Genomic DNA, 25,255 nt, shown 5'->3' with positions numbered 1-25,255 from the left:
TGGGCCAGGTTTTGGATATGTTTGGATGGTAGCTTGTCAATTTGACTTTGAGGGGTTTGTACATTCAGGAATAAATGAAATGACATGAATTGCCACCGAAACCGGTTTGGCTCAGTGGATAGAGTGTTGGCCTGCAGACTGAAAGGTCCCAGGTTTGATTCTGGTCAAGGGCATGTACCTTGGTTGTGGGTACATTCCCAGTGGGAGGTGTGCAGGAAGCAGCTGATCGATGTTTCTAACTCTGTCCCTCTCCCTTCTCCCTTCCTCTCTGTAAAAAAAAAGAAAGAAAGAAAAGAAAAAGAAAGAAAGAAAGAAGTGACATGAATTGCTTAACATAGGCCCTCGCAGCTAACTGTTGTTGTTTTAATAAAGGCTTTCTGACCCTGATGACAGAACATTTACCCACACAAGATTCTGGTGGGTTGAGTTAGGAAAGCAACTCACTGAGTTGTTATTAAGCAGCTCACCACTTCGGTGCCTGTGCACATAGTCTCAGACTGCCAGGCCCTTATTGTTGCAGTCGGCCTGGCTTGGGATGGATGGAAAATTCACCATGCTGCCCGTCCCTGTGCAGCACCTACTACGTGTGAGGCCGTATTGTAGAAACTGGGGGGAGAGGGGGGAAAGCAACAACATATACTATATCACTGCCTGCCGGAAACCGAACATCGTATAGGTTGAGTCACTAGTGGTCAAATGTAAAAAGAGCTGGCCAACCTCGATGGCTCTGAATGGTCGGAGCTATTGACTCATGTCTAGTTGAGATAGTGGTAGTTGAGGCAACTTGAATTTGTTAATCATATGTAAATTTTTGTTGATTTTCTGTTGTTGGAATTTCCCACCTAAGAGATGTCTTTGTCTCAGAATCTCAATGAAAGGAATGGTAAATGGCCAGAGCAGGGGGCAGTCCTCCCCTAGAGGTAGATTCCCGCCTGGCCCCCATTTTCCCAGATTAACTCTTTTCCAGTGTCTCTCTCCATTTTAGTGTGCGGGCTTCTCCAGAAACCCGACTCTGAGTGGGCCCTGAACCACACGGGTCGTGTTAAGGGATCCCACAACTGCCCTCTTGTTGCTGCAATTCTTATCACTGGGAGGTACAAAAAAAAAGTGTCTTTCTTTTTCTTTAGCTTTTCTAAACTTCCCCTCTCTGCTGGGAATTGAGGACACATTTGCTAAATACAAATATCCTACTCTCTTCCCAATTAAAGGCTCAAGCTCAGACGAAACCAGTTTGGCTCAGTGGATGGAGCGTTGGTCTGAGGACTGGAGGGTCCCGGGTTCGATTCCAATCAAGGGCATGTACATTGGTTGCAGGCACATTCCTGGTGGGGGGTGTGCAGGAGGCAGCTGGTCAATGTTTCTCTCTCATCGATGCTTCTGACTTTCTGTCCCTTTCTCTTCCTCTCTGTAAGAAATCAATAAAATATATTTTAAAAAATAAAAAAATAAAAGCTCAAGCTCTCAGAATCCTCTTCTCTTGCCCAAGATGGGTTATTGCAAGAGCCATCTTGGGGAGGGGCCTTGATGCTGTGGGGCCCTGAAGCCTGGCTGTTGCTCATGTTGGACAGAATGATCTCCTTCCAGGGCCTAAATGTGTAAAGAGCACACACACACACACACACACACACACACACACACACACGAACATGCGCATACACATGCGTGCACTTTTTTATTTATCCCACATTATCTTAGAGAACAGAGGTCACCACCCTAGACCTCACGGCCAGCCGCCACAGTCCCCCTCTGTCCCCTCTTCTCCTTCCACCATCCACTTCCTTTCCCTTTATCACCAGACCGCCCTCTGGGCTCCTCCCACTGGATTTGGCCTCCTTTTCCCATCTCTGCGGCCATAATGGCAACATGACTTGCAGGTAGGATTGACAGGTTTACAAACACATTTTTAGTGTGTGTCCTCTGAAATATGTGGTACGTATTTATCTGCAACGTTTTTTGTCTCTTCGCTGAAATTCAGTGTCCTATGTTTTACCTGGCAGCCCTTCTTCTAAGGATCTTGGTTATGAGGGAAAGGAATGAAAAACACAGCCAATTTAGTATTTTCAAAATATTATGCCTGCTACACGGCTCAGCCCCTGCTGGCCTGTCGGCTGGGCAGACTTGGAGGGGCTTCGGAAAGAAGGAGGCTGCCTGCCCCCCCGCCCAGCCCCTCAGAGGAGCCCATCATGTGGGTTGTGTTAGGGGCAGAGGGGGTGGTGAGGACCCTCTCTGGCTTCCTGCCCTTCCTCCCGAACCACACCAGGCCGGCCTCCCTGGGATGTGGGCAGCCCCATCTTTCTGGCAAAGCGATTGCTTACCTAGAACTTTTATGAGGACATTTTTATTGAGCTGTAATTGAAAAGAAAAAAAAAACCAAAACTCCAAGACATTCCAGATTTTTCTCATAAGCCTGCTTCAGGCGTGTGTGTGTGTGTGTGTGTGTGTGTGTGTGTTCGTAGACTTTGGCCAGACCACACCAGAGTTTTCATTGAAAAAATGAAGAGGTTATTGTGTGTGAGAGAGAGACATTTAACTTTTCTCTCTTCGTCCTGAAATTAAGGACCGGAATAAAGATGAGCTGGGAGTCTGGAGAGCTTGTAAAACCTCTTTTCATTAAACAAATATTCCAGTGTGTGGAGTGGCAGGGTTTTATGTAAGAGGGCTGCGTTTGTCATTACAGCCTAATATCCTAATGTGAGTTTACAACCATATTTTAAAAACCTGTAATAGAATGCAGAGCCTCTTATGTATGTAAAACTGCTTGGCAAAAGTTTATAAATCGTACACATCCGTTTAAAAAGACGTGAAAGTAGATCCAGATGATGGCCTCTTAGCAACAGGCTGCTTGTGAATGCCCTCTTGTGCCCAGTTGCTGTTCTGAGAAGCTGTAGGAAAAGACCAAGTCTCTCCTGGGATCTGTGTGACCAGTCCCCCCTCCTCCCCCACCGCCCCAAGATCTTCCTTCCCAAGCCCCTGGTTGTCTCAGTAGAAAAGAAGGAAACTCGAGCTGTTGTGAAGCACCTACTATGTGCCAGGCACTAGGCTGTTTCTTTCCATTCCCACAACAGTCACAGGCAATGCTGTTATCCTTCCCATGTTTACACTCGAGAAACCTGAGGGTCAGAGGAGTTGACCATCTGCTCAGGCCCACACAGCTGTGTAAAGGAGGGAGTCCCAGTGGGAGCCGGGGTCCCTGTGTGTCCACGGCGCTGCTGCACTTGAGTGATGAACTTATAGGCAAGGGCTACTGAGGGGAAACTTGGGGGTGGGGTGAGAGGACCTTCTATTTCCTCTAAGACCATATCTCACACATGTGATATTCACTCTGTAGCATCTCTGCAAGCACCCCTTGTAGCACACACACATAATCCTGGGGAAATGAGCTGGTCCTCAGTTCTTTGCACGTGTGTGTGTGTGTGTGTGTGTGTGTGTGTGTATTTCCTCGTGTCAGTTAAACCAGCAACCCTCCTCCCCTGCCCGCTTCAAAAGTCAGGATGGCCCCCCTGGTCAACAGCACCACGTGGGAGCCCTGGGGAGGCTTGAAAGCTAGTCTGACTGGGTCCCGTTGTCAATCCCTTTGTAGGCCCAGAGGCTGCAGGAGGCCAGGCCAGAATACCTGTTCGGGGCTGCAGCCAGGGAGGGAGGGCTCGGTGGGCTGATGACGTTCTGAAGTAGCAGCTGGGGTGCAGGAATTCTCAGAGGAGGGGAAATTCTAGCAGCTCCCAAGGAGAGAAGACCAGACTGACCAGACATCAAAAGGCCCCGGAAGCTTGGATGAAAAGATTAAGGCACACACCTGGTGGAATAAACTGGGAAGAGCAAAGAATAATGGGAGCTGGCTCCTCCAGCAGGCTGGGAGGGCAGTTCCTGGGTAGGTAGTGGTGGGTGGGATATTTCCCTTTGAGTTTCCCTCAAACCAGGGTTCCCCAAGACCCCAGTGCCTATAGAGTCCATACCGCAGCGGCTCACCCCACTCCCCATGTGGAAGGAAGTGGAGGGGGCAGCTGTCAAGACCAGGCTGGGAGCTCGAGGCCAGCAGACCACAGGGGGCTCCTGGTGGCCGGGAGTCCATTGGCCTGGGAGGTAGGGGGGCTGCAGCTTAGGACGGAGCTTGGGAGGGAGGTGAGGAGTTGGGTGTTCCCTTTCTGGTAGCTTCTCTATCCTGCCACCTCAACACCGTTGCCTCCAATATTTCCCTTGGGCCCCTAGCCATCCTCCGATCTCCATACAGGCCGTGGCTCCTCTGTCATCTTTGTTCCTCTGTAGGTATAAAACCTTGTTGCCAGGCACTCAACCCGGATGGATGGATGCAGCTGCTCTGTTCTTTTCTCATTCACCCATCCCTCCCACGGCTCATTCGGTGGTGAAGACCAGGGCTTTTCATCAGGACTGCTCTGCCACTGTGCTGGCTATCTATTGCTATGTAACAAACTACCCCAACGTTTAGTGACTTAAAAACAAGTGTGTTTTCTTATATCCCACTAGAGGCCCAGTGCACGAAATCAGTGAACAGGTAGGGTTCCTAAGCTTAGCCGGTGGCGATCAGGTCTGATCTGTGGGATGACTGGCAGGGTGATCAGGGGGCCCCCACTGCCACTAACCTTGGCCAGCCTGGCACCACCCACTCGTTGGCCCCAGCCCCTGCAGGCTGGGGGCAGCTCCTGTGTTGCACGTCTGCTCCCTGGTGGTCAGTGCATGTCATAGCGACTGGTCGTCCGTCCAGTTATTCTGCCACGCAGTTGATTTGCATATTAGGCTTTTATTATGTAGGATGACTTTGTGGGTCCTTAATTCAGGCATCGATGGAAGGTTCTTCTACTCCATGTGGCGTTGACGGCGGGCACTCAGTGGGATTCAGCTGACAGATGTGCTCGTCTGGAGGATCCAGAGAAGGGTCACTCCAACGCCTTGTGCCTTGGCAGGGAGGCTGCAAGGCTGGGCTCAGCTGAGACTGCCAGCCAGCTCACCTACCCAAGGCCTCGCTAGCCTGGCTGCTCTGAGGATAGTCAGACTTCTTGCATAGTGGCTCGGGGCTCCAAAGAGAAACCCAGGCTGAAGCCACAGGGCATCTTAAGACCCAGCTTCAGAAGTTCCTGCCACTTTTGTCCAAAACCGAATGGTAAGCAAGTCACCAAGGTCAACCCAGAATGGAGGCTCAGGCAGTGTTTAAGAACAGACGCTTGCCTGGCCAGAGTTGAGCATCGACCTCCGTCACAGTTCAGTTCTCAGTCAGGGCACATACCTGGGTTGTGGGCTCGATCCCCAGTGCAGAAGGCAGCCGATAAAGGATTCACACTCTCTCTCTCTCTCTCTCTCTCTCTCTCTCTCTCTCTGTCTCTCCCTTCCTCTCTGAAATCAATAAAAATATATTTTTTTAAAAACACAACTCCAGCCAAACCGGTTTGGCTCAGTGGATAGAGCATCAGCCTGCAGACTGAAAGGTCCCAGGTTCGATTCCAGTCAAGGGCATGTACCTTGATTATGGGCACATCCCCAGTAGGGGGTGTTGCAGGAGATAGCTGATCGATGATTCTCTCTCATCGATGTTTCTAACTCTCTATCCCTCTCTCTAAAAAATCAATAAAATATATATATATTTAAAAACCAATTCTGTGAGCCTTGGTTTTCATTCATATCTGTAAGATGGAAATATTAATGGTAGTATTACCTCTTACGGCTTATGAGAATGAAATGATTATTTATGTCTCATGTCAACACGTGCTGTGAAAAGCCTGCGTATGCTCACCCATGTTTGCGGTTTCCTCTTCTCCCTGGGCACCCTGGTTACACTACATTTCCCAGCCTCCCCGTAGTTAGGTGTGACCATGGCCTGAGTCTAGGCCATGGAATTGCAAGAGAAGTGATCTATCTGGTCTCTTTTATCCCCTCATGTTCACTCCCCCCACATCCCATCAACCTGTGTTGTGAGGGAGAAATAGTTTTGTTTGTCAGAGCCGTTAACTACCCTGATATGCACTGGTACCTGCTAAACTCTCAGTTGAAGTTAACTGCTCTCTGGTCTAACCTCTCTGCACCACTGAGCCACACCGGCCAGGCAAGATGTTTCTAATTTAAAATTCAGTCAGTTTGTTTTTCTTTTTTAAATTAGAAAATAATTTTGAAATACACACAAAAAAGATAAAACACATAGTCCCACAACTCCGTGTGATCAAATCTTAACATTTTGCTGTATTTGATTTGTGTTTTTTCCTAAAGAAATAAAGCATTGTGGATGACACTGAAAAGAAAAGAAATATTGCAACTAAAGCATTTAGCATAATGCCTGGCATATGCAAAGCAGTCAGAAATGGTCAGTGATGCCTTTTAAAGTTTTATTTTTGAAATATGTTTACAGTTACAGAGAGTTTTAAAATCAGTGGGGACATTTCTTGTATACCCATCACCCAGCTCTCTCTAATGTTAACTTGTTGCTTAATCGTAGTATAGTTATCAAAGAAATTAAAACTGGTGTAATGCTGTTGGCTACACCACAGATTTATTTCAGATTTCACCAGTTTTTCCACTTATGTCTTTTTTTCTGTTCCAGAATCCAATCCAGAACACCATGCTGCATTTAGGTCAGCTAATTTTTAATCATCCATTCATTCCACTGCCAACGATTAGTCCAAGGCTGGTATGCTGCGTGGCAGACAATGCCAGGAGCCCCTGGACTATGAACCATGGCACTAATCACAGCTCTCGTTTTTGCCACATGTTGTACAAAGAACTTTCCATCTTCCCCACTTAATTCTTACGACAATCCTATAGGTTGGTTATTATCACTCCCATTTTGCAGATGGGGAAACAGAGGTGTGTGGAGAGATTAACTGAGGTCACACACCTGGCAGAGGGCAGAGGTAGGATTTGAATCCAGGTAATTTGTCCCAAGTCACGCTCCTGACAATACCCCATGCCTTCCATGGGGCTGCTCTAGAGAAGAGGGGAGGTCGACGCCTCAGCACAGACTTTCTGGGGCAAGTGCAGCAGGCAGGAAGGCTTCCTGGCGGAGACACCCGTCAGGAGTTCGACCTCTTGTTTCCGTTTGGCTCTCTCACCACCTGCTTTCTCGGGGCTTCCCTCCCTCTTTCCCCTGGAGCCCTAGACTAAGCCTAACCCTCAGAGCCCCGAGAAGGTGACCTGGAGACACTCAAGCCCCAGGGTGTGGCTCTGCCTCAGCCTCTGGACATCCCACCCCGGCCAGCAGAGGCAGGTGGCCCACGCTCATAGCCCCGGATGTTAATTTAGAGCTGCTATTTTGGTTCCCGCTGACAGTGCATGAGCAAGAAATAGCAACAAGGCTGAGCTGTCAGGCACCGGGGGGATCTAAGAGAATTGGGGTGGGCAGATTGGGCTGCCAAGCGGGGACTAGCTTTGTCTGCTCTGCGTAATTATGGGCCTCAACAACCTGAGAACGGACTGAGATTTATTTTCAATCCCTAGGTTGGAGAGGAACTCTGCCTGGTCAGGCACAGCGGCGGCAGCCCTTCTGCCATCTTCCAGCTTTGGAAAAGGCCCAGAGAGCACCGACAGCCAGCTGGGACTAGGGCCAACCAAATCCTGCAGGGAGGAGAGCAGAGGAGCTGGCTGGGCAGTACCCGCCCTTTGAGGCCAGAGCCCAGAGGGTCTAGATCCAGGACGCAGTATTTCAGTCCCATTTCATCTTCTTCTCCGAGCCTCCGTTTGTTCATCTGTAAAATGGGGATATCAATCCCTACATCCCAGATCAGGCAGCCGTGTTTGTACAGCTTATAAATTGCAGAAGGAATGAACGGGGAGCTGAAGCACAGCCTTGCGCCCAGTCCCTCGGTTGAGCATCTGGACTTGCAGCTCTGTCTGCTTAGAAGAGAGATCTTTTCCTTGACCAAGCCCAGGAGTGCTTCAGCCTGGTCTGGGCTGAGGGGCCACCTGATTTGTACAAAGAAAAAGCACTTGCTTCTGGAAAGAGACCAGATGGCAGAGAAGGGGAAAGCCCCGTAAGCCTCCGGAGAGCCTTGGTGAGGAGGAGGGAGGGGAGTCAGAGGGACAAGGAGAACTGGGAAGACAGTGTCAGGGTAACCAAGAGGTGAGATGCACAGGTGGAGCTTGGAGGAGAGCAGGTACCCTCTGGAGGAAAGCCCAGTCCAGAGCTGCTGGGATCGGCTCCTCCTGGTGGGTCTTCAAAGAATGCTGAGTGGCAGTGGCGCCATCCTGTGGCTGCCGGTCCACGGAAACACAGCTGCACCTAAGGCAGGGCCACAGCCAGAGAGGGGGAGCCCTGGGGAGGGGCCTGCAGCCCAGGGAAAGCCCAGCCCGAGACCGCAGTTGGAGGAGGAGGATAAGGCCCAGGCGATTATAATCCAGAGCCATAGGAGGTGTCCTAAGAGGTGGCAGGACACTGTGGTAGCCCGCGAACAGCACTTCTCTCAGGCCGGGGGTCTAGGAGAGCTTCCCAGGAGAGATGTCTAAGCTGAAGCTGCGAGGAGACCGCAGTGGAGAGTGGGGAGAGTGGTGCCTTCAGGGATGCAACTGGGGGCGGGTGCACGTTAGCAGAGGTCCAAGAGTGTGGTGCATTCTGGGAGCTGCAAGTAGGTTTACTGTTTCTTAATGATGTGGTATGTATGGGAACAGCATTGCAAGAGATATGGCTGGAGGTCTGAGAACTTCTCAGATAAGGAAGCATCTTTATACTTCGTCAAGGTCTTTGTACTTCAGGGTCTGTGAGCAGAGGAGTGACGTGGTCAGGTTTTATGTTGGTCAGATGTTGGCATGCCTCATGGAGACTGGGGGGCCCAGGCTGGAGGCAGAGGTTGTTGTAAGAATCCAGGGGAGAGATGAGCTTGGCTTGAACTAGAGTAGTCACAGCAAACAGGAAGTGAAGTGAGCAGATCCAAGTTGTATCTGGGAGGAGGCATCGATAGGCTGATTGGAAGAGAGGCAGGAGTCCAGGTGACACCCATCACTGACTTGAGTAACAGTGGCTGTCAGACTAAGAGGAGAAGTGGTCCAGGTGGAGAGGAAAGTTCGGCTGCATTTGAAGTTCAAGGGTAGTATTCACATGGAGGTGGCCGGTGGGATACAGAGGCTGGAGCTCAGAAGAGAGAACTGGGTCGGCCACTGGGATCTGGGAATCATCGGTCCAGAGATGTGAACTGAGGCTGTGGGAGCAAGAGGACCGCCCCCCCTGCCCAGGAGGGCAAGGACACTGAGCAGGGAGAAGAGGCCGAGGACAGAACCCTAAGAAACGGTGGCCTTTAGGAGTCAGCTGGAGAAGGCAAGGGCTAAACAGGGGCAACTAGAGAGGGAGAAGGAAACGCAGACCAATTATAACCCTCATAACACCTTGTTCCGCTTACAGGTGCGGACACTGCAGGCTTTAATGTGGTTTTCTTAGGGCCCAAGTACAGAGAACTCAGAGCTAAATGTCCTGCTCCGTCATCTATCCACCCTCACCTGGGAGTCCTCGGTACCTCCTCCTCAGCCCCTGTCCTCCTGTTTAGCCCTCCATTTTCTAGGTGGTGTGAGTTTGAGAGTAGACTGTAAATGAAAAGATGGACGGGATTCAAGAGGTGCTCTTTGCACACAGTGGGTCGTGGAGAGGGTATTTTGTTTGTTTTTATTTTTTATATTTAGAGAGAGAGGAAGAGAGAGAGAGAAACATCAAAGTAAGAGAGACACATTGTTCAGCTGCCCCCACCCATGCACCTGACTGGGGATCGAACCCAGGACCTTCCAGTGCACAGGACGATGTGCCAACAAACTGAACCACACTGGCCAGGGCCTCATAGTGAAGACAGTGATGCCTCGAACTTTGGTCTTTACTCCGGCAATCCAGCTCTTGGTGATGGCAGGAGGGGGACAACATGAAGAAGGTCAGCTAATTCTCTGTGCTGGTACTCCACTCCTTCCTCTTGCTCCCAAGGCCAGTATCACTAATGGATTCTCCCCTGGCCTCCTTCTCCATGAAGCCTTGACAGGGACTCAGACCCCGCCTCCAGGCCGCCATCACACTGCATCCGAGCCGCCGAGCCTTCTGGGATATCGTGGCCACCCCCTCTCCCCCCCCCTCCACAAACCACCAGAAGGTCTCTTGATTATGATGAACCTTTTATTATAGAGACAGACTGAACTCTTTTGCATAAAGAATCTCTGGATTAGGTCAGGGAAATCCACCTGCTACAAGGGAACCAGCCAGCTCTCCCTGCCTCTGCCTCAGCGAAGCCCCACGTGCTAAGTTCATCTCAAGGTCCCAGGAAACAGCAGAGGCTGCTGTCCCAGGGCCAGGCTGGTGGGAGGGGCCACGCGAACCAGAGGGCCAGGGCTCCTGGCTGTCCACCAGGTCAGTGCCGCCCCGTCTCCCGCCCCAGTCGGTTGTCCAGCACCTGGAGCTGCCGGAGGAAGCCCGAGTTGGGGCAGATGTCGCGGTGGGTCTGCACCGTCTGGATGGCCTTCACCAGCGTCATGTTCTCGTAGATCATGAGGAAGGCCAGGACCACAGTGGCCGAGCGGCTCACCCCCATGGCGCAGTGGACCAGCACACGGCCTGCAGGGAGACCCGGCCTCGCATCAGTTACCTGGCCAGCCTGCAGCCCACCTGCCACAGTACCCGAGAATGCTGACACTGTGCCCGGTGTCATATGGGGCAAAGGAGACCCAGAGAGGGAAAGCAACTGGCTCAAGGTCACACAGGAAGTTAGCGGAGGAGTAAGGTTAGTGGCTGGGATTCCCTTCTCCTGGTTCTTCCTGTGGCATCCTTGAAACCCTGGTGAGTAGGTGGGGAGTGGGGGAGGAGGGGACTGTTAGGGTCCTCTGGGTTTGTGTCTCTCTTTCCCCCCAGTTCTGCCCTCTCCCCTGTCCCTGCAGCCCGATGCCAAGGCTTCGCTGTAGAAGAGTCTGCTCAAAGCCTTTGGTAGGTCCCGGGCCTGCTACCCACTGCTGCTCTCGCACGGAGGGATAGGTTATACTGATGACCACACCGGTCCTTCGTTCTGTCTGTGATTGGTGGTTGCCAGGGAGTCTCTGAAAGGTATGCTCACTAAATGGTAGTAGCGCCCTAACCGGTTTGGCTCAGTGGATGCAGGGGTCCTCAAACTTTTTAAAGTGGGGGCCAGATCACGGTCCCTCAGAGAGCTGGAGAGCCGGACTATATGAACTACTAATTCCTACTGTAACACCTCGGCTGCGCTCACTGCCCAAAAAACCTGGCGGGCAGGATCAGACTCCTCTGCGGGCCGCATGTGGCCCGCAGGCCGTAGTTTGAAGACCCCTGGTAGAGCATCGGCCTGCAGACTGAAGGGTCCCAGGTTCGAGTCCGGTCAAGGGCATGTATCTTGGTTGCGGGTATATCCCCAGTTGGGGGTGTGCAAGAGGCAGCTGATTGATGTTTCTCTCTCATCGATGTTTCTGGCTCTCTATCCCTCTGCCTTCCTCTCTGTAAAAATCAATAAAATATATTTAGAATAAATAAATGGCAGAAGCTATTTGCACCATGGGTGGTGGGTGCTGGAGAGGTCTGTGGCTCAGGACACACTCCTATCAGCGCTGCTGGGAAATGGACAGCGCCGGCTCTCACCCACCACACCTCCTCCCCGCCTCCTCCTTCCCCGGAGCGCACCTTGGGGAACACTGAGGGCAGTTCGGATGTATCGGGCCACAGGCAGGAAGTAGACACTGAGGTCAAAGAAGGGGTTGTCGTCAGCCTCGATGCCATAGTACTCCAAGGGCATTCCGTGATAGAACTTGGCACCTGTGTCCACTTGAAACTTGCCCGCGGCAACATTCACAATATGGGTGATGCCCAGCTGGGCCAGCTTGCTCTTGTCCCGGGCTGCGTACCTGGAGGGAGGGCACAGGGGAGGCTGGGATTGGGAGGTGGGGCAGGTCTCCCTCCTCTGCCACTGCCATCAAGGGGAGAGGCGGGAACAGCGAACTGGTCCCGGGTGAAGGGTCTCCTCTAGTTAGAGTTCAGACTCCCTTCACTCGGGCCAACTTCTCTGGAGAGTATTTTTGCCTTAGGCATCAAAAGATGGTCAATGTGGCTCAGTGGCTCAGTGGTTGAGCATTGACCTATGAACCTGGAGGTCACGGTTCGATTCCTGGTCAGGGCACATGTCTGGGTTGTAGGCTCGGTCCCCAGTGTGGGGTGTGTAGGAGGCAGCCAGTCAATGATTCTCTCTCATCATTGACATTTCTATCTCTCTCTTCCTCTCCCTTCTTCTCTGAAATCAATAAAAAAATATGTATTTTTTAAATGTTCACATGCTTTGTCCAGCAAGTCTACTTCTAGGGACTTAATTAAAGAAAGAATCTGGGGGGGAAGCACTAAACATCCTCGAATAGGTGACTGAGTGTGTAAGGTAAACGACATACTATGCCACCACTGAAACAGGTGAACAAGGAGGGAGTTCATTAACCAATGCCACCCCAATAAATGTAATTAAAAAAAGAAAGTGTTCATGCTATATTGAGAACCTATGGAAAATGCACAATACAAAACAGAATGTAGTTTAAGAAGGTTTTAAAAATATGTAACATGATTTCATTAAAAAAGCTTTCTGTATAAAGCAGATGACAAAAAGGATTATAAAGTGATACTATTTTCTGTAAAAATAAAAAAGAAATGTGGAAAAGCATGTATGTATTAGAGTGTGGGTGTGTGTATGTGTGCATTTTTAAAAAGTCAACAAGGATTTTATTACTGGTTATCTGTAGGGAGGAAGCATAGTTGCCATACTGTGAACAATATCCCTATTCTCTAAATATTAAGAAAAATTTCTAAAATCTACATATATTGACCCATATGTTTAAATTTTAAGAAAAAAATGAGACGGAGTTCTACTCTCTCTGTGTACCCTACGTAACTCGTGTGTGTCACTGGAATGTTTCTAGGATCACTGTTCATAATGGCCAACAAGTGGGACAACTCAAGTGTTTGTATACAATAAAACGGATCAACTATGTGGTATTTGTACAATCAGATATTATTACAGCAATAAAAATAACATGGGCGAATATTACAATTTTGCACAAATTGTGTCACGCACAAAACACACACAATGTGATTCCATTCACCTAACTTTAAAAGATAGACTACGCTGTTTCCCCGAAAATAAGACATCCTCTGAAAATAAGACCTACTTACAGATTTCCTTCTGAGTGAAATATAAGGCATCCCCCCAAAATAAGCCCCCCCCCCAGGTTAAACATGAGAGTTTTGGTCCACTGATTCTGAAAGAAATGGAGTCACAAGAAATTCACCAGGAAATTCAGGAATTGGATTGTTATGATGATGTTCCAGAAGATGTTGTTGACATGATTGTCATTGAATAAATAACTAAATTCTTGATTCTGCAGGATTCTCAGTTTGTCTGGTTTGTGTTGACAACTACGGTACTACCGTACCGAATACAGGTAATAAATTTCCTTTATTTTCATTTAACAATAAATGTGTACCGTATTCTTCTTCATGGAAAAATAAGACATCCCCTGAAAATAAGACCTAGCACATCTTTGGGAGCAAAAATTAATTTAAGACACTGTCTTATTTTCGGGGAAACAGGGTAAACTAATTGTAGGGTTAGGTATATGTATGGTAAAAGCGTAAAGGAAAGCAAGGAAATACTTCAACACTTAGTGGTTGTCCACAGGGGAAGGGTTAGAGCGAGAAGGGTTTAAAAGGTATTTCTGAGGCACAAGTAATGAGTGTTCTACTTCCACCATTCAAAAAGCAATTTCTATAAAAGGGAAGAAACCTGTGGAAAGGGATGATGGGAGGCAACGGGTGCCACCTGTGCCCCTGGAGGGCTCTGGGAGAGGCTCCCCTTCTGCTCCCCCTCTCCCACGTGGGTGGGACTTACGCATCTCCCAGGAAGAGGTTGGGTGGGACTTACGCATCTCCCAGGAAGAGGTTGGGTGGGACTTACGCATCTCCCAGGAAGAGGTTGGGTGGGACTTACGCATCTCCCAGGAAGAGGTTGGGCCAGACCTCGTCGATGTGGCTCAGCGTGGTGGCCCGGCGGACCCACAGCAGGCGCTGCAGGGAGGACAGCGTGGGTGGCTGGCAGGGGGACACAGACACTGTTCCGTGGATCTTGGGTCTCCGGAGGTCCTGCTTTTGCAGGGAATCCATCCTGGAACAGGGTGGACACCGCGCTGGCTAGAGGCATGCCCCCAGAAGGTGGGTCCTGCTCACCCAGAGGCCCAGTGGCCCTGGGACGGTGCGGGAAGGGCTTCAGCGGGTTGGTGTGAGGTTATTAACCGACCCAGCTGGGCTGAGGCCTAGCCCCAGACCGTTTCCCAGGAGCAAGGGCATCACCTCTTGTTGCCCTCTCTCCCACCCTCCCCAGAGGCCCTGGAGGTCGGAAATGTTGGCCCTGTTTGTGGTGATGAGTCAGTTCAGATCCAACCCCTTATGTCGCGGGTCACTTGGGGCTTGGAGGGATGGAGGCCTCGGATGGCTAAGGCCCGCCGTGGCCTGGGCAGCTCATCTCAGCCCCTCCTCTGCTACCTCCTGGACTGACCTCCATGTCAGGAGCTTGGAGCACAGTCCATCCCTGGAGGGAGGGGCCTGGGCTATGCAGGACGTCTGTTGCATTTCCATCCTGAATGAGCTAATGCCCCTCAGGGGCCCGGGGCCTCTCAGGGGTAGGTCCCTATTTTACCTGGGAGAGAGCTGAAGGTCAGAGAGAAAATGTTAAGTGCCACCCACAGCCATGTGGCCGGTGTGTAGTGAGGCTGTGGTGTCAGTCCTGTTCTCTGACCCCGCAGCTCAGTCCCCAAGTCTTCCAGTTTCGACCTTTGGGGACTCCAGAGAGTGGTCACGAGCCCACTCAGCTCTGCGGGGAGCCGCTGGTACGCGTGTGCCTGTAAGTCCCGGGACTTTCCTCCTTACCCCGAAGGCTCGGGCCAGCGCTGCGGGTCAGGCCTCACCCAGGTGGGGTGAGCTGTCTCAGGAACCAGCTGGCTCTGGGAGTCCGGGCCCCTGCTGAGCTGAGCGGTCAGCGGCACCAGAACGTGAGTCTGGTGTCGTCCCGGGAAGGAGTGCCTCTCTTGGCTAACAGCCCCTAGCCCTCTCAACCAGTAACTAGGGAAGGTACAAACTGGAAAAAACATCTTTTCTCTCTGGCAGGCGGTGCCGGGACCAGAGAGAGAAACGGGCACCCAGGAGGCCACTGGCTTGGCCAAGCTCACCCAGCGGGCGGCCGGCGGGCAGGGTGGAAGTGAAGACCCCGCTTTCCCCCTCATCCCCCACGGTGACCTCTCAGGGCAGGCTGAGCGGCCTGCCACCTACCTAGGGCATGGTCTAGGGCCGGGAGTGGGGGAGTGAGGGCAAGGACAGGGCTAAGCACATGAGCGGAATGGGGCTGGGGCGGGTTCCGCCCAGAACACAAATGCTGTGAAGCGGCTAGAATTCCAGGGCTCCTCTTGGAGCCCGGGGGTGGGGTTGGGGGGTGGGGGGGAAGGGGGGCTGAGAGCAGACTTAGGCCCCTGTAGGGGGGAGTGCAGTCCCTCCAAACCCCAGCCTTCCCCATGCTGGGCCTCTCTTAGGCCTGGAACTGCCCATGGAGAGGGGGAGCTGCTGCCCGAAGTGGGGGGAGGAGAACCTGGGAGAGGCAGGGAGGAGAGTCTGGCCTCAAGCAAGTCTTTGCTTCGGTCTTGGCCACATTTCTCTTCCCACGTTAAATGCCCTGCTGCTGCCCGACCGAGGAGTCTGTAGGGGTCTGACCTGAGAAAGAGAGGAGTGGCTGGGTGTGCAGCAACCACAGGGTGGAGAGTGGGGTAGTGTGCTAGGATGGGGTACACCCCCGGGCAGCCAGAATTATCCAAAAGCCACACTGGTCTGAAGCTGCCAGCTGGTGCTTGAGCCCCAGGCAAGGCAGATGGGGCTCAGTCCTCTGAGCTTGGCGTGGAGTAAGGCTGCCCCCCAGTGGCCAGTGGGTGCCTCGCAGCCCAGCTGTGCCTGGGAGTAGGCAGCCAGGCTTTGATTCAGGGAGCTGGATTCTGCTCCTCCGGAGGCTGCTGGGCAGAGAGGAGACAGCAGAGGGATCCAGGATCTGGGGTTCCTCAGCCACAGCCCGCCCTCAACCTCCTAGGGGACCTAGGCCCAGGGACCTAGGCACCTTTCCCTTGGACTAAGGGGTACTTCTTGTCAGACCCCATCTAGCCCCTCCCTCCTGATGCCCATGGAAGGATCCCCACCTGTCTACCCCATCCCGCTTTGCCAGCGGAGGCAGGCCCAGCCCCTGTGGGAAGTGCCTTCCCTGTACCATCTCACAGAGCCCCATGGAGGACACTGGCTCAGAGACCTGCGCACAGGTGCAAGCACCAGGCCCAGGAGCTCGGCCCAGGTCTGCCCTCCTCCAAGGTCTGCACGCTGGGTACCAACCCGCCGGCAGCTCACCCTGGGCAGCCCCCTGCCCTGTGACACATTCTTCACTCTCCAGGCACAACCATGGACAGGGAGGGGGTGGCTGCAGCAGCTCCCCGGGTTTCTGCCACCCACAGACCTGGACTGCCCAACACTTCCTCCCACAGCTCCTCGGCCCCCTGAGGGTGACGCAGGGCCCAGCTGCTCTCCCCATGCACTCCGGTCTCCTTCCTGCATCTCCCCCTAACCCAGTGGCCGGCAAACCCATTAGTCCACAGAGCCTAATATCAACAGTACAATGATTGAAATTTCTTTTGAGAGCCACATGTTTTAAACTTAAACTTCTTCTAAATAGACTCCCCCAGGCCATGGTATTTTGTGGGAGAGCCACACTCAAGGGGTCAAAGAGCCACAGTTTGCTGACCACTGCCCCAACCAATGCCTCTGTAGGTACCAGCTCTGCCTGCTCTTGTGTCACTGCTGATTACAAGTTCACACATTCTGCCTTTGCGGCTCTCCTCCTTGGCCTCTCTCACCCTCCCCAGGAGCTGGGCTGCTCCACAGCCTCCCAGCAGCCCTGCCTGGCGGTGGCCTCGGGCCGGGCCAGGCTGTCTCAGGGCAGCAGCCGTTTGCCACCCACTCCTCACACAGCCCCGGGAGCTAGCCCCCTGCTCTTCCCTGCTGCTCACTCTCTCTGCCCTCCTCCTCGCAGGCAGACCAGGCGGGACGTGGCCGTGGGACAGGTCGGGCGGGACAGGTGGGGTGGGAGATCTCTCTCTGAGGAGTCTGGCGAAGGAAGCCTGAGAGAGGTGTTCGTGGGCTGCCAGGGGTGAGCTGCCGGCGGGCTGGTACCCAGCGAGCAGACCTTGGAGGAGGGCAGACCTGGGCCGAGCTCCCGGGCCCGGTGCCCGCACCTGCGCACACGTCTCTGAGCCAGTGTCCCCCACGGGGTAATAAATGGAAGGCACTTCCCACAGGCTCTGCCTCACGGGAGATGTCCAATACATGGGACACCTGACTGCCATTATCACCACTATTATTACTGTTACCTATTCAAGCCTGAGCCATGGCAGAGGACAGTGAGGCGTGGTCTTTACCTCTGTGTTTCCCAATGTCTCTTTCTGTCTGGTCATGATTATTGTTCTATTTGCCTCTCACTGAGGATGTACTGTGTACCAGCCAGAGCTAAGTGTGTGCATTTTCTCCTTGAATCCGCACAGGACCCGGATGAGGCAAGTGATATCATCATCCCCACGTTATAGGGGAGGAAACTGAGATTCAGCAATATACCCAAGGTCACACAGCCCATGGCATGGGAGCCAGGATTCAAGCTCAGGTCTTTCTGGCTCTGCTCTGCTTTGTCTGTGCCTTTATCTGACCAGTCCATCCCCCAATCTAACCCGGTCCCTCCTACCCCCACCACAATACAGGCAGGCCCGGGTGCCCTGGCCCTCACTCCCCAGCCAGCTCTGTGCCCCCCTGAAATAGGGGCACTCACCCACCTGCGGGGGGATGTGGCCCGGGCTCCGGTCTTGGTCTTTTCTGACAGGCACGTTGTGCTGCTGGCTCCCAGCCGCTTGTCTCCGCGCACTCGCTGCTGTTTCTATTTTGGATTGGAGTTTAATTATAAAGCATGATGTGCTGCTCTCCCTCGCTGGCCTCTCCTGCCACTCCCCACGCCCCCACCGGTCCCATGGCGTGGTCAGTGCCACACCCAGCCAGCACCTGGCCCCGCTCAGCAGAGGCAGCCAGCGGGGTATGCCTGCAGCATGACTGGGTGTGGATGCTGGCTGAGGGGAGGGAGAAGGAAGATCAAATAAGCCCTTTCAAAAGCTCCCTTGGCCTTCGAGGGGGGGCGGCGGGGGGAGGGTGGGGGGGACATGGGCAGAAAGTTGAAGCTGGGAGGTTCCTCCATGGAGGAGGATGGGGAAGAGAGCGGCCCAAATCATACACAGACCAGCGGGACCGCCAACTTCAAACCCAGGCCCAGGGCCTTTAGTTGGGGGCTGAGGATTACAATAAGATCTAGAAGACTCGGGCTGAGGGAAGTGGGAAGACAGACAAAGGGGTCAGTGGGGTTCAGAGCAGGTCTTCTGATGCCCTATCCAGCTGTCAGAAGCCCCTCTGCCCTCCGCCGAGTTCCTCTTTCCCCAGAGGCATTCTGAGCCAGGCCTCACTTCCGTGTGGCCAGGGAGATGGTCCTTAAGGCCCCTCCGAAGGTTAACTGTGATCAGCTTGAGACCTTGGATTTGGGCCTATTAAGAACCCTCCCCCGCCGAAACCGGTTTGGCTCAGTGGATAGAGCATCGGCCTGCGGACTGAAAGGTCCCAGGTTTGATTCCGGTCAAGAGCATGTATCTTGGTTGCAGGCACATCCCCAGTAGGGAGTGTGCAAGAGGCAGTTGATCAATGATTCCCATCCATGTTTCTAACTCTCTATCCCTCTCTCTTCCTCTCTGTAAAAAATCAATAAAATATATATTTTTTAAAAAGAACCCTCCCTGCTCTCCAGAGACCCTCCTCATTACCCAGACCTCAGGGCTCTCTCACTCACTCTCAGGTACCTTTCGCACACACCTGTGCACCCCCGCAGCCACACCTACAGGGGCTCTGAAGTCTGGGCTCCAGGGAATGAGGCCCAGCCCCTGCCGGGGCTCCCTGAGCCCAGGGGAGCTGGTGGAGGCGGCTGTGGACAAAGGCTATCCCGCACAATTGCAATCTCCTCCAATCTCCTTCCATACCCCGCCCACCCCACCCCTCAGGGCCCATGCCCACCTGTGGGGACTGAAGACAGCGGCTGAGAGAAAGTGCGGGCAGCTGGAGGAGGCGGAAGGAGTAGCAGGCGGTAGGCCGGACCCCACACTGGGCTCTTACCATCTTCTGGGCGTCCCCTGGGGCCAGAGCCCCCAGCAGCGCCAGCAGGGCCAGTGCCAGGGTGGCAGAGTGGCAGAGCCCCGTGGCAGGGAGCAGGGACCAGCTCTGCGGGAGAAGGAGCTCATGTTACAGGCAGGTGAGCCAAGGCCAGGTTGCCTGGGCCCCCATCACTGGCTCAGGATAGGAGCTGCCACCTACACCTGCTTCTGCTTTGAACCCTCTGGGTAAGGTCAAGAGGGCACCGGTGCCGGGAGAGATGAGGAGGCGGGTTTGGGGCCCGGGGCTCACAGCCCCTCATTTTGCAGAGTGCCCGGCTCCAGGGCCGCAGAGTATGGCTGCACGGGCTGCCCACTGCACAACACCCGGGGCTCCAGGTGCACAGACTATTGGGGGGATGCACCCCAGGAACTGTGCAATGCTGCAGCTCAGATGGCTCCCCCAAAGCCAGCTGCCTGGTGGGAAAATGCTGAGGGTTAGGATCCGGGTATGGGAGAGCCTCAGGCCTAGGAAGTGGGGTGACTGGGCCTGATCAGAGAGCTGCCCCTCTCCCAGGCTCCGGAAGCCTGCTTAGAGGAAAGAGCAGGGCGGGAGCGTGCATTCCGGCCCTCCTCTTGGCTCCCCGTGCCCCGTGCCCGCAGAGCTCCCCACTAAGCTTCCCGCTCAGCTTGGCCCCAGGCCTACGCCCAACTCCAGCTATGACCCTCATTTCCTCCCATTACACTCACCCCCAGATTCCAAGCCTAGCCCTCCGTCCTGCCCTAATCCCCATCCCCATGATGCTCACCCTCCTGACAGCATGTGTGAAGGGGTCAAATCGCTAATGTGAACGCCCTGTCCACCACTTGGTTGAGCCAGCTATGCATTCAAAGACCAAGACAGCTCTGCTGAGTGGGGACTGGGGGAAGATTCAGGCCGTGCTCTTAGCAGGAGGAGAAAGCTGCTGCTCTTCCAACCATCAGGAGAGCCTAGGCCAGCCCCCCATCCCCACCGGCAGCCCCTGTGAGCCAGTGGGTGGGGCGGCACAGCCAAAATCAAGGTGAGGAGAGCTGAGGGAAGGAGCTGGCTAGCAGGAGCTAGAGGCAGGCTCAGGGAGTGGTCAGCAGCTCTGGGTTCTAACCCCCCAGCTGATGGCACTCGGGGGGATGTGATGTTGGGAAGGTGGGCTGTTGGGACCAGCTGGGGACAGACCCAGCCTGGGCGTGGTGGGAGACGGGCAGTGGGCACTCTGCAGCTCCCTCACAGTCCTGGTCCCACCCCAGGAAGAGACACCTTGCCTCCTCCCGGGGAGCTGGAGGACAAGGCAGGGCTGATGCCGGAGAAATGGAAGCAGGGTGCTGCTGGGGTAGCCCGGGTCTGTCTAATAGGCAGCTGGGGGCCTTGGCCTCCAGCAGGAGGGGAGGGGCTTGCAGAGAGGAGGTGTCAGGGACCTGTCCCCCTTGTGCTATTGCTCCAAAGGCGCTGAACACAGAACAAGAGGCAGGGAAATGGAAGCAGGGAGGAGTCTTAGACTTCAGTGAGACCTTTATGTCCTAACAGGGTCCCAGAACCAGAGAGGAGGGAGGTTAGGGAGAATCCTTCTATCAGACTGAGTGGCGGGGGTGGAGGCAGGTAGGGCATCGGGTGCTAAGAGAATGGATTGGCATGATGACAGGAGAGCTTCCCATCAGCAGGGCTGTGTGAGGGGGTCATGGCTGGTGGCAGCACCTGTTCTCCTTCCCCACGTGGGGATGGTGAGGCCAGGATGAGGTGAGCATTAACTGAACTTAAGCAACAGCTCAGCCGCACTTTCTCCCTGAGCTGAAGCTGTGGGAAGGTTCAGACAGTCCATGGTTCCAGGACTGGTTGGGCTGCTGCCCATGGGTTAGCGGAGGGGGGTTAAGGAGCCCCCACAGGCTTTTGGCCAAGGAGGCGGGGCAGGTCAGCATCAAGACCAGGTAGGAAGGCCTCACCTCTTCTATTGTAAGCTTTCCAGCCCTTTCTTTCCATCCTCTCTGGGGTCTGAAGAACCTGGGTAGGCTGGGAGAGAGAGGCCTCTCCTCACTGGGCCTTGGGTTGGTGAGGGGCCCAGCAGGTTGGAGAGCCCCCTTCAACCTTCAGTTCCAGCCAGTCAGCCCTAACAACTACCTCTCAACTGTCCCATCCCATTCCCCCAGCCACCCGCACCTGACCCTTCACTTCCAGCCCTCACCGGCCTCCCTCTTCCTGTTCCCTGCCCAGCCCTCACCTGGCCCCTCAGCTCCGGCCTGCGCCCCGCAGCTTCTGGTCCAGCTGGCAGAGCTGGTGCAGGAAGCCCCGGTTGGGGAAGACCCATCGGTGCTGCCGCACGGCGATCACCGCCTGGCGCAGGGACAGGTGCTGGCGCAGCATGAGGTAGGCCAGGACCAGGGTGGCGGAGCGGCTCACGCCGACCACGCAGTGCACCAGGACCTTGGCTGCGGGAGATATCCGGGTGAGAGAAGACCCTTTCCCGCCAGCAGGCCCTCCCAGAGGCTGGGGTGGGGGCCCATGTTCTCTCCCCGCTCTGTGCCAAGCCCTGGCCAAGGCATTCCACACGTAGGGACCTCCGTGTCATGATCTGCCAAATGCATAGACCAACTCCTATTTAGCCTCTTGGTACTTGTCATTATGTTTGGTGGGGAGACGGGCAAAGCGGACCCCTTGGGCTGGGGCCCAAAGCCCTCAGCATGGCGTATGAGACCCGCCATGACCTGGCCCCAGCTGACCCCGCCATGACCTGGCCCCACCCCGCCATCAGCTCCAGAGGTGCAGAGTCACTTTCAGCTCCTGGACGCTGTCGTGGCCTCTGGCCTCCAGCCTCAGCACGTGCTATCCCAATGCCTTCCAAATCCTTCCCCTGCTCCCGGGCTGACTCACGTCTACTGCTCATCTGCCAGGCTCACAGGCTCAGCTTCCTTGCATAGGCTTTCCTGGCCACTCATGGTGGCGCCTGAATCATGGAGCAGCTCATCCTTTCTGCATGTGGCCCGGGAATGCCGCTGCGGCGGGAAGTCACCCTGCCCCCCGGGTCCGCGGCCCTGAGCTCCCCTGCCTGTGCTCCCTCAGCTCTTCACGTTTCCCCACTCGTACTGCTTTACGCGTTGACTGTCTTCCCACCAGACGTAATGACAATTCCGTGAGGGCAGACAGCCTGCCTGGTCTAAGGGTGAATTCCCAGCACCTAGCTCAGTGCCTGGCACAGAGAGACAGTAAACAGCTGGCAAGGGAATGGCTGGAGAACCAAGGAATGTCCAGGTGTTTTGAGCATTAGGAAGTGCTGTGAGGCACAGTCTTGTCTCTCCCATGGCACAGATGGGGGACGGAAGTCCAGAGAGGAGTGCTGGCTCGCCCAGGTTCCCGCGGCAGGGCCACAGCGCTCGCCCAGGACAAACACAGAACGGGGCCCAGCTCCCCCCAGGGCCCGTGTTGCCCGCTGGGTGCTAGGAGGTTTTTTTTCCATTTGAAGGTACTTATGGCCTAAACCAGGCATCTGGGTACCAAGCAGCGGTCTCTGAAGGCCGAGTGCTGCAGAGGAAGAGTTGTTTTTGCCATTTGGGAGGCCTGGCTTCTGGGGCTGCTCCTGCCCCGGGGCATGCCCTGTATCCTAGGCCTCAGCTTCTCCCTACGTGAAGCTATGCAGTTGGGTAAGTCACTGGCGCGCTGAGCAGACAATTTTTAAAAACCTGGTGGCTTTTTAAATCCTTGGGATGGCCCTAGCCGGTTTGGCTCAGTGGATAGAGCATTAGCCTACGGACTGAAGGGTCCCAGGTTCGATTCCGGTCAAGAAAGAGCATGTGCCTTGGTTTCAGGCACATCCCCAGTAGGGGGTATGCAGGAGGCAGCTGATTGATGTTTCTCTCTCATTGATGTTTCTAACTTTCTTTTTTTTTTTTTTTAATATATTTTATTGATTTTGTACAGAGAGGAAGGGAGAGAGATAGAGAGTTAGAAACATCGATGAGAGAGAGTCATCTATCAGCTGCCTCTTGCACACCCCCTACTGGGGATATGCCCGCAACCAAGGTACATGCCCTTGACCGGAATCGAACCCGGGACCCTTCAGCCCCCAAGCCGACGCTCTATCCATTGAGCCAAACCGGTCTCGGCTGATGTTTCTAACTTTCTATCCTTCTCCCTTCCTCTCTGTAAAAAATGTAAAAAAATCAATAAAATATATATATATATATTTTTAAAAACCAAAAAACTAGGGATGATTGGGGTCCTCCTCGTAGGCCTCGGGGAGGACCTGGGCGGCTCCCTCTGTGCAGAGCCCAGCGCCGCCTCCCCGCTTTCCTCCGGGTGCCTTTTCCTCGCTCCCTCCTCCTCCTGGGCTCCCAGGGCCCTTCCCTGGCCCTGAGGCTTGCTTCCCGGGCCCCTTTCTTCTGTGGCTCACGTCCACCTCTGTGACTTTCTAGACAAACTTTCTCTCACAGTTTAGGGGGGTAAAATCGTTTTAAATAAAAAAACAGAAGGGCACTGATGTGTGAAGGGAAACGGGACATCCCCCCCTCCCCCATGACGGGACAGGATGGACCTGGGATCAGGCCCCACGGCCTACCCCCAGGAGTGCTGAGGCCGCGGTGAATGAAGTCGGCGGCGGAGGAGAAGTAGGCACTGATGTCGAACTCGGGGAGGTCGTGGGCCGGCACCCCCAGGTAGCTCACGCTGCTGCCGTAGAAGTCAGGGCCGCCCTGGCAGTAGAGGCCTCCGTGGGCGGCGTTCAGCACGTGGGTGATGCCCAGCTTCCAGAGCTCAAAGCGGTTATTTGCTGTGGCCCTGGGGGGGGGGGCGGGGGGAGGGGGCTGGCTGAGCCATGGGGTCCAGGAGGGAGGTTCTGTCAGGGCCCCTGCCTACTTCAGAGGGATGGAGCCATTAGGGTCCAAAGGAAGGGGGAAGGGACCCAGCAAGCTAGAGCTGGATCCACAGCTCACAGGGCCACCCTCAGCGCTTGTGGTGGGACGGGAAGTTATCTTTAGCCCCTCTTTGCTTCCTGAGGTCCTGCGCCCCTGCTGGCTGGGACAGAAGGAAAAAGGATTGCCTCACCCCTGGGACCGAGCTCCCCGCCCTTCCTTCCCCAGGCCTTCCCACATGCTTCCGGCCTCCGCTGGCCACTGCCTCATACCTGCTTCTATTCTGCAAATGTCTAGGGGTGACAACTTTCCTGATTCACCTTGAGTCAGGCTTCCTCACCTTCTGTGACCAAGGAGAGGGGCTGGGACCAGGAAGGGAAGCTCTCTGGCCAATCCACGTCACCATTCCCCAGGCCTCTGCCCCTGAGACGCCCCAGTTTTCCTGGATATGTCAGCAGGCTCCAGCAATTGCTGGGAGCTCCCCTCTTTCAGGCGGGCAAAGGCCCCACTCCCCCTGGTGGCCGCATCGGATCGCTGCACTGTCCCCAGCACACAGGACTTTTGGAGAAAGTCTCTGGTCTGTCTAGAATGCTTTTCCCCCCCGCGCTCCCATCCCTCTCTTCTCTCTGGTAAAGAGCCCAGGAGCTGTCTGTTCTTGCTCCCACCCGCCGCGCCCCTCAAGCCAGCTACTACTCACGCATCTCCGATGTAAAGGTTGGGCCAAACTTCGTCCGCCCGGTTGCAAGAAGAGATTTTCCCTGCCCTCAGGAGCTCCTCCAGTTCCACAACACTGGGGCAAGGTGTGGCTTCCGGGTCTCGGAGCGAGGCCTCAGCCATGGGCCAGCCCACCCACTCCCCTGCCTCCGCAGTCACTCCTCCCGGCCTCTCCAGTGTCACTTCTCCTGTCGGAGATTGGCAGGGACAGGTGGGGCAGAAAGAAGTGACTCAGCAAGTCACCGGGGCCTCCTGAGGGAACAGGACATTTTCTTCCCCAAGTCACCCCCCCTCCCCCAGCCCCAAACTCCATGGACCACATGGGATCGGACATGCCTCTGCAAACCACTTTATCTCAGTTTCTTCGTCTGCAAAGTAAGGGTAATTGCACCTACCTCAGAGAATCGGGGAGATTTGCCCTAGCTGGTTTGGCTCAGAGGACAGAGTGTTGGCCTGCGAACTGAAGGATCGAGGGTTCAAT

The 25,255-nt window shown here is 54.5% G+C and overlaps 1 protein-coding gene across 6 annotated transcripts; it reads right to left on the bottom strand.

Annotated features, from left to right (window-relative positions):
• Window positions 1–10,068: 10,068 nt before the first annotated feature.
• Window positions 10,069–24,951, bottom strand: LOC311632556 (dual specificity protein phosphatase 13B). 6 transcript variants are annotated; one of them, XM_084904210.1, is made up of 7 exons: window positions 24,758–24,951; window positions 21,438–21,645; window positions 19,115–19,318; window positions 17,842–17,942; window positions 13,929–14,102; window positions 11,588–11,808; window positions 10,069–10,516 (listed from the first exon to the last, which is right to left on the bottom strand). In XM_084904210.1, the coding sequence occupies exons 1-7, from the start codon at window positions 24,895–24,897 to the stop codon at window positions 10,314–10,316; spliced, it is 1,251 nt and encodes a 416-aa protein (XP_084760336.1). In that variant the 5' UTR covers window positions 24,898–24,951; the 3' UTR covers window positions 10,069–10,313. The 6 variants fall into 6 exon arrangements, 5 of the variants coding, with proteins under 5 accessions (XP_084760336.1, XP_084760338.1, XP_084760339.1 ...); XM_084904212.1 differs by lacking the exon at window positions 24,758–24,951 and adding an exon at window positions 23,769–23,905; XR_014796803.1 differs by lacking the exons at window positions 10,069–10,516; window positions 11,588–11,808 and adding an exon at window positions 23,769–23,986 and having other exon boundaries at window positions 14,067–14,102.
• Between the last annotated feature and the right edge of the window lie 304 nt (window positions 24,952–25,255).

Source organism: Pipistrellus hanaki (genome assembly GCF_964339955.1).
Source record: "Pipistrellus hanaki genome assembly, chromosome: 14".
Lineage (NCBI taxonomy): Eukaryota > Metazoa > Chordata > Mammalia > Chiroptera > Vespertilionidae > Pipistrellus > Pipistrellus hanaki.
Note: the sequence above shows the minus strand (reverse complement) of the source record. Positions and strands in the feature narration are given on the sequence as shown.

Excerpts from the sequence above, each read along its gene's own strand:
- LOC311632556 (XM_084904210.1), bottom strand. The coding sequence starts at position 24,897 with ATGGCTGAGGCCTCGCTCCGAGACCCGGAAGCCACACCTTGCCCCAGT. Across the intron at positions 21,646-24,757 it reads AACCTTTACATCGGAGATGC|CCAAGGTCCTGGTGCACTGC; the intron begins GTGAGTAGTAGC and ends TATCTCCCGCAG. Across the intron at positions 10,517-11,587 it reads TGCCCTCAGTGTTCCCCAAG|GCCGTGTGCTGGTCCACTGC; the intron begins GTGCGCTCCGGG and ends GTCTCCCTGCAG.